At 40.6% G+C, this 12,090-nt stretch overlaps 2 protein-coding genes across 2 annotated transcripts; one reads left to right on the plus strand and one right to left on the minus strand.

The window, feature by feature from the left end:
• Positions 1-574: 574 nt before the first annotated feature.
• PKNH_0728700 (leucine-rich repeat protein) lies at positions 575-3,112 on the minus strand (the record flags this gene model as incomplete). The annotated part of the gene is made up of 5 exons (XM_002258544.1): positions 575-812; positions 953-1,529; positions 1,703-1,878; positions 1,988-2,657; positions 2,821-3,112. 5 exons carry the CDS (start codon positions 3,110-3,112, stop codon positions 575-577), a joined length of 1,953 nt encoding a protein of 650 aa, XP_002258580.1.
• Positions 3,113-4,756: 1,644 nt separating this feature from the next.
• PKNH_0728800 (merozoite surface protein 1 paralog) lies at positions 4,757-10,381 on the plus strand (the record flags this gene model as incomplete). Its single annotated transcript, XM_002258545.1, has 1 exon — positions 4,757-10,381. The coding sequence occupies one exon, from the start codon at positions 4,757-4,759 to the stop codon at positions 10,379-10,381; it is 5,625 nt and encodes a 1,874-aa protein (XP_002258581.1).
• Positions 10,382-12,090: the final 1,709 nt, after the last annotated feature.

A 12,090-nucleotide genomic window follows, 5' to 3' on the forward strand; every position in this document is an offset into this window, starting at 1 on the left:
ATTGTGGCTAGCCTTCTTTGCGTTGTGCCGTGTCGCCTTATGTTGTGTTGTGTTGTGTTATGTTATATTGTATTGTATTGTAATGTATTTTTTTTTTTTTTTTTTTTTTTTTTTTTTTTTTTTTTTCTCTTCCACTTGAACCCGTTGCCCTGCTGGCATTTTTTACTCCCCCGGATGTGTTGAGGGGCAATTATCACCATCCCCGCGTACGGCGACTCGCCTGTGTACGCGTGTGCCATTTGTTCGTCCCCCTTTTTTCTTGAAATGGGTTTCCCCTCCTGTTGGGCACGACGTCGTGAGTGCAGTAAAGTTCCAAGAGAAATTCAAAAAGGGAGGTTTCAGCGGGAGCCAAGTGGAACGTAAGGAAAGGTCGGGAAGAGGTCCCAAGAAAGAAGCATAAAACAAATGCACCTCCCTAAGTGGGCGACTGTAGCAGTAAACGGTGAGAAGGCAGAGGCAGGGTCAAATGCAAACACGGGTTCATATGCACACATTTATTTTTAATAGGTACACATTTTAGACGACCATCCTATCGTCGCAGAGGTGGTAGTTACGCCTACACACCGCTCCAGGGTCACTGGACACGGACCCGCAAAATACTAAGGTAGGAATAAAACAAATCGTTAGACACTTCGACAATTCTCTCAATTTCTGAAATACGCTCCCTGGATTTGACAAATAAGTGTTTCTTCTTTTCCTCGATGAGGAAGGTGCCTGCTTTGTTGTAGCTACTGGAGATGAAGTCTTCCAGGTTGTTCAGAATGTTTGAGCGACTGCCTTTGTATGCGTAGTACTCATTTATTTCGTCTTCACTGCGGGGTGACACACAGGCATGGTGAAGGGGTACTGTAAGGGTAATCAACCATAGGGCTGTGGGTCTCTGCAGTCACCAAAGGGATAATTACCCAGAGTGGTGATGCGAAGACCTCTCTTTGCTAAGCTCATTCCCTACCTGAGCCTGACGGAGGGATGTTCATTGTTCTTCACCTCGGCAAAAAAGTTAATAATTCTAGAGTTAAAAGCTTCCTCCAGTTCCTCCAACTTACGGAAATAATCCGAGATATTGTCATTTATAAGCTTTATCATTTTAGAAACTTCCTTTTTGAAACATTCCAGAAAATTATTAATGGAAACCATATTGGCTAGTTCGTCGTTTATTAGCTTATCCCTGAAGAGGAAATTCTCCTCCATGTTTTTTTCTATATACTTTTTTATAATATTGTATTTTTTCCCCTCAATAAGGAGGGTGTTGCTTTCATTTGGCTCCTTCTCCTTGGGGTTGTCAGAAGCAGGTTCGGATATTTCCACCAGATGGGGCTCTTCCTCAGGGGTGTGGCTCTCTTGGAGGTAACCATGTTCGGTCTGAGCCTTTGGAGGGAGCTCTGCATCACTGTCTAACTTGAAACGAAAATCTGCGTAGACATTTTGAGCTTTTCTCGTAATTGTATCGTTAAGCATTTTGTGATCACTTGGCTGTGTCCTCTTTTTATACGTGTCTGGGCATTTCCTCAGCTCCACGGGAGGGGGATCTGCCGTTGCGGGAAGAGGGAGCGTTGCTCCAGGGGTAGTCAGCGCGTGTTCATTCGTTAATGTGTTCATGTGTAGTATGCGCATTCGGACGAATACTCTCACTCATGCGCGTGTGCTCAGTCGTGCACATATGCTCACATGCATGTGTGCTTGGGCACGGGACAGGACGCACCCTTTTCGCAACCCAGGAAGGCGAGCAGGGCACGCACCACCCGCTTGGACCTCTTCCGGAGTTGGTTGAACGCGGCGATGTTATTCTTCATGTACTGCGAGGTGAAGCTCTCCACGTCGCTTTCGAAAGTGCGGGAGCATTGGCTGCGTTTTTCGTTCAACTGGAGAATTTGATCTCTTCGGTATGAAGGGGAGGGGGGAGGTGAAGGGACGATTTAGGGGGTGCTATATATACCGTTTCGCCGGTGTAGCATATGTGTATATGGTTTAGTGCACCTGGACATACATTAAAGTGGAATTCATCAGACGAACGTCGAGCAGAAAATCCTCCTTAATCTTGGAGTAGTAACAAATTTTGAGAAAAACAGAAGGCTCCTTCCTTTTGTCAAAGAGGGCCTGATCCAACGTGGTGATGTTAGACAAGTACGCTTCGCTTATTTTCTTTTCGTAATTATCGCAATGGTTGGAATCCTTCTCTTGGGGGGATTTTTCCACAGGAGGGGCATCTCCACCTTGGTACCCCTTCGGCGAATGGGAAGAAAACCCTCTTCCTTTACATCTACTGTCCTGGGTTAACAGCACGTTGTTAAAACATTTCAGAGAAGACAAAGTAGAACCCACTTGGGTGAAGAGATTCTCCTCTAGGCATATCGGATTATCCATCAAGTTGAGAAATTTTAATTTTCTTAAAGTCCTCAGGTACATTATATTCTCCATATGCTTTATTCTATTTTTGCTTAAAATTAAGATTTTTAAATTTACATTATTTTCTAAATTTTCTATTTTTTCTATTAAATTATTGTGGAGGTTAAGTTCCGACAGTTGTTGCAACTGGCTCAGGTTTTTTATTTCTTTTATTTTATTGTTAGATATGCTTAATATCTTGAGGCTGGAGAGTCCTTCCAGGTTTTCTATTTCCTCGATGAGGTTGTTGTCCAGGCGCAGTTCCTCCAGGCCTGCACAGGTGTTTACGCATGTATGTGTACGTATGTATATGGGTTTGGTGTATGAATGAAACCCTAAGAGATGGATAAGTTGGGTAAGCAGTGAGGCAATCAGTAGTGGGTCTTTTTGGGAAACGCAGCTCCCAAACCCATCTTATCAACGCTCCGCACATACTCCTAAAAAGATCTATGTTCTGTATAAGGAGAATTTTCCTATTTTCCAGGGACAACACCTTGGCGTGATTAAACTCCTCAGTGAGGTTCCTCCCCCCAGGGGTTCCCCCACTTCTGTTTATTTCTTCGATTAGCATTTTCTCATTTATTACATTTGTTCCTATCCTCCTATAATCCCTCTGTGGGATGATATCGTCGAAAATGGCATCCTCCTCATGTTGTCTCTTTTCACCATCATGGGGGTCATCCATGTTTGTGTTTTCCACTTCCTTGTCCTGTTCGTCTCCTCCCATTTTATATGCACGGATCTAATAGGTCAGTTTGCTTTTTTACAGATTAATAGAGATGCAGTGAGGTGCCTTTTTTCTTTTTCTTTTTTTTAATTATACCTATCAGAAAGTGGATTTAAAAAAAAAAAAAAAAAGAAAGAAAAAAGGACGAGTGAACAGATGAGCAATTCGCTCTTTCTCTTTCCCTGTTCTTTTTTTTTTTTTTTTTTTTTTCTCCAAGCGGTATTACGTAGTGGGAAAAAAAAAAAAAAAAAAAAGTACACACGAGTACGGGCAAATTTCACAAAAATATGTTTCAAGACAACGCGGCTTGGAAGGAGGATGGAGAAGAATGCAGATGTGAGAAAAATCAATCCCTCGCGAATGTCAAATATTCAGGATATTTTAACCCTCTGCGACGTCTACATAGGTATAAGCGCAAGTTGAAATTTCGCTTGGGCACGGAAATATTGTGGAAGGCAATCTTCACCCAGGCGTGTCTAAGTGAGGCATATGATTTTCTCCAATTATACGCATGTCGGTAGAAATGACGAAAGGAGGATAACCTAGGGAGGAAAAAAAAATCTCTGGTCTACATTTTCGATTCCATCGCCTAACCATTTTGGAGATTGTGCTAAATGTGTACACCTGCCACTTAGGATCTCATCGTACGAATAGGCGGGGTAGAAATAACGGAAAGTGTGGAGGCATAAAGGAAATGATGCTCCGATGGTGGAGGTGGCTTTGTCCAAATGCCCCCTATGCGAATTGGTTCAAGGGAAAAGTACGTACGCAGTCGTGTGTGTTTCTTCCGCAAGGAATTTGTTAAGGCAGTCATCCACCGGGTATCATAGCCTCCGATTTGGTAACCCACTTGACGAAGAGGACCAAAATGTAAAAAATAATTTTCAGAGGAATTCAGTTGGGATGCATCTGCGTCGCTACCGTTGTAATTACCTCCATCATTACGTTTCCTTTCTTTTACTTAGTTTTATTTTATTTTACTTATTTTACTTATTTTTTTTATTTATTATTTTATTTTATTTTTTTTTTTTTGCCCCCCCAGGGCGCATGCAGCAAGTCAAATTCGCATGCAGAAAAAAAGAATAACTGCAGACGCATCCTATGTTCTACTAAATGAGAAAAAAAAAAAGAAGATGTTACAATGTTTTGTTGGAATTATCAGAGATTTTACATGGTGGAACTTCCTTTTGGGTTTTTCTCATTAATGAAATCAATACGGCGAAATGGTTTAGGGGGAAATTGTAAACTCCCAGGGGCTGCGCGTGCGCCGCACATGCAACGATCGTTCTCTTGGTTCGTTGCTCATCTGGTGAGCATGCATAAGGGAAAAGGGGGGGGGACTCAATTGCCAAGTTGGTACATCGATAGGAATTTAAAAATGGGGTTACAATATGTTAGGCTATATACATGCTTAAATAAACGCGTACCCCAAAGGGCACATGTTTTTACACAACATCATTCAGTTACACGCTGACACTTGAGAGCATCTGTTCTGACGATTAAACAAACTGATGAAACAGACGCGCGGAGAAAAATATCTGCACAATTGTCTGGAAAATCTCATCACATTCACGCATGTTTCGGATATGGATATGCGTGTGTAAATGTATGTTGTATTAACGAAGTGAGTGTGTACGTGCCAGTATGAGCACCTGCACGGCAATTTGGTCTTTCTTCCTTTTTGTGGATACAAAGATGAGGCTGCTTCTTGTCCTGCTCCTGATTCTTCTGTTTCAGTTATGCGAAACATTGAACTGGAAAAATTTGCAAAATGTGCACGTGACAGTGAGAGAGTGTACTCTCTCCTTGATTGCTCTGATGGAAGAAGAGGAAACGATTCGATTGGGTAAAAGGAACGATGAGAGGATGGCCCAAATTGTGGAAGACAAGAATGAAGCGAGGCAGACCTTGTACAAATTGTACTTTTCAATTCGTCACTTGTTTTCTTCACTAGGGATAAGGTTTAGGAAGGAGCTGTATCTGTTTGGGGTGGCGGAAGGAAACGCAGGTGGAGGAAAAATCGGGAAAAGGGAAAAAAAACAAGTGGATAATACAAGCGGAAAGCGTTTCACTGATGATAAGTACCTACGAGGTGTAAAAACAGAAATGGACCTGAAGGATCTCCTTTGGGAAATGATCAATTACTACAAAAAAAAATTCATTCAGGGTAAACCATCCACAAGTTGCGCATATATCAACCAAAAAAACTCCCTGCGCAAGCAAATTGAAATTGTTAGATATACCCACAGCTACATAGCGACAAAGCTATATTATATAAATTATTCAAAATATTTCCGACTTTTTTTGGGAAGAGGAACATACATGGCTAATGTCATCTTTAATCCTTCCTTGGACATCAAGGACGATGTCTATTCGGGTTTTTACGACAACTACGCTGGAATGATAGCGGATGAACAGCAAAGAGGGGCAACGCATGGTACGGAAAGTAAGACGAAGGATGACCCGCAAGATGGACAAAACGGGAGACAGCCAATCTGCAGCGACTACAAAAGCATTTCTGGAGAAAAATGCACACAGGAGTTTGCTCAAAGTGTAAAAACTATGTTGCATAATTTTGAAGTGTCGCTAGAAGGATACATTCAGAGCTCCGTGGTGGAAATGAAAAAACAAATGATACAGGTCGAAGAGCAGCAGGAGGGGAGAAACTACTGCAGAGACTTGATGAAGGAACTGAAGGATAAGAGTTACGATAGATTATCGGTGGAAGAAATTGAGAGATTTGAACAGTTGGCAAAAAATTACCTGCAGAAGGATCTGGACATGTTAGTGGAAAGGGAGAAAAAAAAAATGTATCGAAGGAGAAACTTCTTCGAGAAGTATTTTTTTTTCATTATCGAGAAGATGCTGCATGTTAGGCGGAAAGTGGAGACATCGTTGGAGGCGCTTTCGAGGGAGTTGAGGGGATCAACGAACAAACCGCCAACTGGGACAAGCGAAAAGCTAACCGCGACAGACAAACCGCTGATTGAGCCCCTTTCCTTCCGCAAAAGGGGCCCGGGCCAAGTGGAGCTCATCGTCGGGGCGGAAATCAAGAGCATCTTTCAACTGCTCGATGAGTACATAAGCATGTACTCCTTTGTGTATGAGCACCTAAAGTACTACCACCTAAACGTGAGGGACATTTTCTCACTGGATTATATTCGAGAAAACTCCAAAGACAACAGAGTCTACATAGCAGAACAAATTGCACAACAAATGGATGAATTAAACGGTTCCTTCTTGAAGTACAGAAATGTGAAATATATATACGAGCAGTTTGTGGAGAAGGGTATACGGAAGACAAATTCCGTGAGCAACCTCAGAAGGGGAGAGTCAATCGAAGGGCATGGCAACCATGTTCCTGAACAGGGTCCCTTCTCTTTACCTAACTTGAGGAAAGAGGACTTACCAGAATTATGGGAATCCACTTGGAACAGAAGGAGCTACTCCTCTTTAAGTGAAGAAGACAAGGAGAAGAAAGAAAAACTGAACGAGGAACTAATAAAACGGGAAGATGAATATTTAAGAAGGTTGGAAAATGTTGTGAAGCTTTTAACTCAATACAAAAAATTGAAAAATAAAAAAATAAAAATAAAGCACATTGTAAATATAGAAAAAGTAGAAATGCACCCCATTTTATTTAACCTCAAGTTGAGGAAAAATGAAATGGTAGGATTCTACAAAAGCATTCTCTTTTTCGGAAAAATATTCGTTGTAAAAAGGCTTGTATTAATTTTAAAAATGAAGATAACCTTTTTGAGTAAAGTCACTCCTTCAGCTTTTCTCCTCAGAAATCGTTTTTTCCTTCTCCTGTATGAAACCCACCTGGAAATTATGCGAAGTAAATACCAAATTGAGATGAATAAAAACTTCTGTCGCAATTTGAATCTTGAGAATTTAGACGGCATGATGAAACAGGGGGATCTTCCTCACCTTCTCCTCAAGTACGTGATTTACATGTTCGGCCTCAATTCCTCCTTTATGAGTGAGCACCTTGGGGTAGACATTGGGCCTGGTACTGGTAGCGAGTACATGGGGGATAGTAACTCCTCTAATGGGGATGGAGACTTTGGTGAGGTTGACCCCAGTTGGGGTGCACATGATCTGAGCGTGATATATGAAATGGCTAGGAACTTCATCAAAAGGCCGCTTGTCCACACAGAAATTTTTTTTCCTTCGAATAAGGCATCTCCAAGTGGGATAAATAATACACAGGATGAAAAAGTAAAGGGTGCCTTCAGACAAATTCACTCCTACTTCTCTAGCATATTCAACAGTGATGAAATTTCAGGATATATTTTAAAAAAGTTCGAAAGGTTGGAGGAATTTGGATCCTCTGGTTGTTATCATGGGCACTACTGTTCCATGGAGAATCGTGTATACTCCAAGGATGTGATAAAGAGATCGGTTTTTTACAACTTAAACGATATGGAAGATGAATTTGACATGATAAATGAAGCGAACGTATCATCAGTTGGTTCTTGTTCATCTTCCTTGTATGCTTACGCGTCTTCCTCTTCTTCCACGTCGTCATCCTTTTCTTCTTCTTTTTCTTTCCCTCTGAAATTTCCATTCTATCTGCTAAACAATGCACTCATCACGAACTCACTCTCCGAGGCCTACAAATATATGCTATACAAAACACAGCAGAATCAGATTTTCAAATTGTATTCCATATCCAAGGGCACGAATATGAGCCTCCTGGAGACAGTTTTCCTACAGCTCATTTTGAATTTTGGGATGACTCCCTACAACAAATTGAAAGGAACAATGATAAACTCCTTTTGCAGGAAGAAGGGGAGGTTAAAACAGAATGGGGCTTTGAGTAATGCTCACGCAGGACAATTCCAATACAGGAAAGGGAGCCTAAGCAGAAATGAACATATCCTTTATGTGTCAAACGGAGAGCACCTGCAAGGTGGACTGACCATTTCTTGCTCTTTGATGGAGCATAACCATGAGTATTATACACATGACAAGACGCCTACTGAATGGTGGAACAGTTATTCCTCTTCCTATAACAATACCCAAAATCAGGAGAGGAATCACCGAGTATACACCTGCGACTTACTAAATGGACAAAGAAAAAAAATTTCATGCTTTGAAGTGAAACACATAGAATATATTCCTAACGGAATACCTTTCTGGAGTGAAGTAACAGAAAAGAAAAATATCAAGTCAAACTACCAACTGTATGAACATTTTTTTCAAGGCGTGAAAGGGGTGGATAGGAGGAAGAGGAATTTCCCTAAGGATAATTCAAATGGGATGAGCTCGAGGGAAGACATCTACTGCAGCGAAGATAAAACTGGATACTTCATCATTGACCAGTCTGTCGTTCACCCTAGCGAAGGAATGGATACAGATGAAGCACTTATCGGACCAATGCTCTCCAAAAGTGCAGCTAGCCAAAAAGAAATTCTCTTCGAAAAAGAGTCCATGGAACAGTACAACATGATTCTAAGTTGGTTACACAGATCCCAGGAGAAAAAAAATTGGAACCGAGAAAAGGTGAGGAAAATAGAAAGGGATATTTCTGGTCTGAGGTGGAGGGCCAAATTATACGAACAAAATATTTCCTACGTGAAGAACAAAATGGCACAGATGAGCCGTCCACCTGGGGAGGGAAGCCATCGCCTAAGTGACCTGCAAAAAAAATATCAAAGCGAAGTTTCAAATGCCGCACAGGAAAAGTATAACTCATTGATGGACATTTATAAAGACATCGTGGAAATGTTCCGAAAAACGGAAAAAAATCTAACAAAATTGAAAAACCAAAACAAAAGGGAAGAAGAAAAAGAAGAAACAGAGAAAGAACCCAATGTGGAATACTACGGGTTAAGCAAGTACGCCTTCTTGAGAAAATACCAAGTGGAGAACCTTAACATGTACACCATGTACAATGAACAAATTATCAAATACTTCCAAAAGCAAAACAGATGTTGTGATGCGTACATAGAGGAAATGAAAATCCACCTTGAGTTTCTCCCTCAAGTTTGTTGCTCCAATGGAAGCAAAAGAGACAAGGATAATATACTCAAGAATATATATATCAGTATCAGCGATCTGATGACCGACCTTATACGATGCGAAAATAACACCAATAGGTTGATTAGGGATTTTAAAAAAGTAAAAGACACCCTACATATAATCAACACTGTTAATGCAAACCTACACAAAAAGCAAAGGACGTTCCACCTCAGTACCAAATATTTTTACAGAGAGAAAAAAGAGGAGAATATTTATTTCTTCACAGATAAAATGGAAAATATAAAAACTTACAAAATTTACCAACAACTTATAGACAGAGTAAATGAAGATCTGATATTCGTCATGCACACCATGGTGAACAAAATTGATGAACGCCAGCAACTTCTACAGCAAGTGGAACAGAAAGTGCCTACTCTGGTGAACATAAAAAGGATTCTCACAGAAGACAACGACGTGGCGTCTATTAATGTTGAAACGTTATTTGCAAACTTCTTTCATGAAAATATGCTAAATTACGATAAAGTGAAAATATTGAGGAAAATTCTTAAAAAGAGAATTTCCGTTTATAAAAATGTCTTGAATAACATCAGGTATTCCTTTGAGCATGAACCTCAGGTCAGCAACGATAGTATGGCACTGTTCTACAATTTTGTGGATTACGACAGTGAGAAAGATACGGACGCGGCGCAATTTGCGGATGCGCTGTTGGCATATAACGAAGGGGGAGGAATTATTTTGCCTGAACAAGAGGAGGACGCGAAGAACAGGAATCGCAGACCCCTGACAAAGTACCAGGAAATCTGGAGGAACCTAAACGAGCTCAAGGGGGAAGATGGGAGGAATGTCAAGGAAAAATATGACGACGAAGGTGATGATGATGATGATGATAGGGATATTTACGAAGATTGGGGAGAGGAGGACTGGGCCGAAGATAGCCTGAAGGCCGTAGCAGATCGTGTGAAAAATAACTGCAGAAATAGGAAGTGCCCACCAAACTCCTTCTGCTTCATTGAAACGTTTAATGAAGAATGCTTGTGTTTCCTTAACTATAACATGGTGGGAGGAAAGTGCATTTTAAACGAAGAGAATTCGTGCACGGTGAAAAACGGGGGATGCGATTTGAAGGCAACATGTGAATTGAAAAAAAATAGGGTAAATTGCATTTGTCCCAAGGGCACTAAGCCTATATATGAGGGGGTCGTGTGCAGCTTTTCTTTTGTCTCTTCATTTTCACAGATCCTCCTTTTGCTCGCCATGATGGCGTTTGTTATTGCGTAGAGTGTCTGTGAACTATATTTTTTGTATGTTTGTATGTACGTGTGTATATATAGCCCTGTTAATTTCGGGGCAGTCAATTGGACTTCCTACCCTGATACTTGCAAAGTGATTGTGGGGGCACGATATATCCAAAACGCCTCCCTATTAGACACACTTCCCGTGGGGGATTTTCCCCATCCCTGTCTTTATTCTCCAAATTTTTATTCTTTTTTCCAGAGTTGTGCAACAAGGTGTTTTTTTTGCGTTTGATGCATGGGTCCTCCATGTGGCGGCGTTTTTTTTTTTTTTTTTTTTTTTCACTTTTGTGCATTTTTTAGCGGAATTTTTTTTTTCCCCTCCATTTTGTTTGCTCACCTTTTAACGGCAAAAAAATTTACACACCGTGTGACATTTTTGCAGAAAAAACGACCCCATCCACATACACAGATGGGTACAATATCAACCGACTACTTTTTCTCATTCCGGGCGACGGCTTCGTTCAAGGATGACCATCCTTCCCGCGGTTGGAAAAATGTGCATTTATTTGGAAAACATGGAAAACTGAGAAGTTGTTTTAAATGGAGTAACAAGGATGGAGAAAGCAACACTGCACTAGGTAGAAGGAGGCAAATATGTTAACTCCATTTGGAAAAATTAAAAAAAGAAGAAATTTTTTTTTTTTTTTTTTTTGCCTGTGTATATACAACATAAAGGGGTAAAGGGAGTAACAAGGGGGAGAACATGGAAAACAGCTGAGGCAACCTGCATTTCCACCCTTTCGTAATATGCTGTGGTTCTTCCATTCCGCGGTGTTTTTTTTTTTTTTTTTTTTTTTTTTTTTTCCCCTCCACCTGTGTATGTAAGCACTTCACAATTCTGGTAATTTCACCTGGGTATATATTTTCATTTCATTTATGTCTTGCCCTTTCCGCCTTCTTTTTTTTATCACGCATAATATGTATACACGGAAAATTTACGCACATGTCTGTCTCCGTGTGTGTGTACAGGATTGGTACGTATATATTTAGCGACATAAGCGAAATGGAAAAGAACAATTCTCCGCGTTTTCCATTTTTTTTTTTTTTTTTTTTTTTTTAAATTGTTCGTTATAACTTTGCACGTCTTCTATACATTGCCGCATCGTTGGGGATTCCCCAAGTGAGAAAAAAAAAAAAAAAAAAAGAAAAAAAAAGTGCAAGTGTGCAAATGTGCGTTTGGACATGTGTGAAAGATGCAGAAGGACGCTTTGAGATGGTCACCGGATGTAGTTGCAATAGTTGCATATCTGGATCGTTGTGCATCTGCAGAATGGAAGAACGTCGGATGCTCACGGAGAAGCAGTGTCGGATAATTTGTGAACGTGTGGCTGTCCGTTGGCGGCCATGGGGTGTACTGTCCCCTTCGACTGCGAGTGCACTAATGCGTTGAAAAAATAAAAGAAAAGGAAAACGAGAAGGGGACAGTCCAGATGAGAAAAAAAAAAAAAAAAAAAAAAAAATGGGGAATAAACAAGTAGAAAAATGGAGAATAAACCAAGTAGCAGAATGCGCACTAAAGAGTAAAAAAAAAAAAAAAAAAAAAAAAGGAAGAGCCGCAATGGAGAGAGCGAATGGCCAAGCACACCATAGTGGCATAATTTTCCACTCTCTTTACTGCCTAAGAAATGAAAAGGTTCAAGGGGGTGAAGAAGTGCATTAAAAAAGCGAAACAAATGAAAAAACAAATTTGCG

This window comes from Plasmodium knowlesi (genome assembly GCF_000006355.2).
Source record: "Plasmodium knowlesi strain H genome assembly, chromosome: 7".
NCBI lineage: Eukaryota > Apicomplexa > Aconoidasida > Haemosporida > Plasmodiidae > Plasmodium > Plasmodium knowlesi.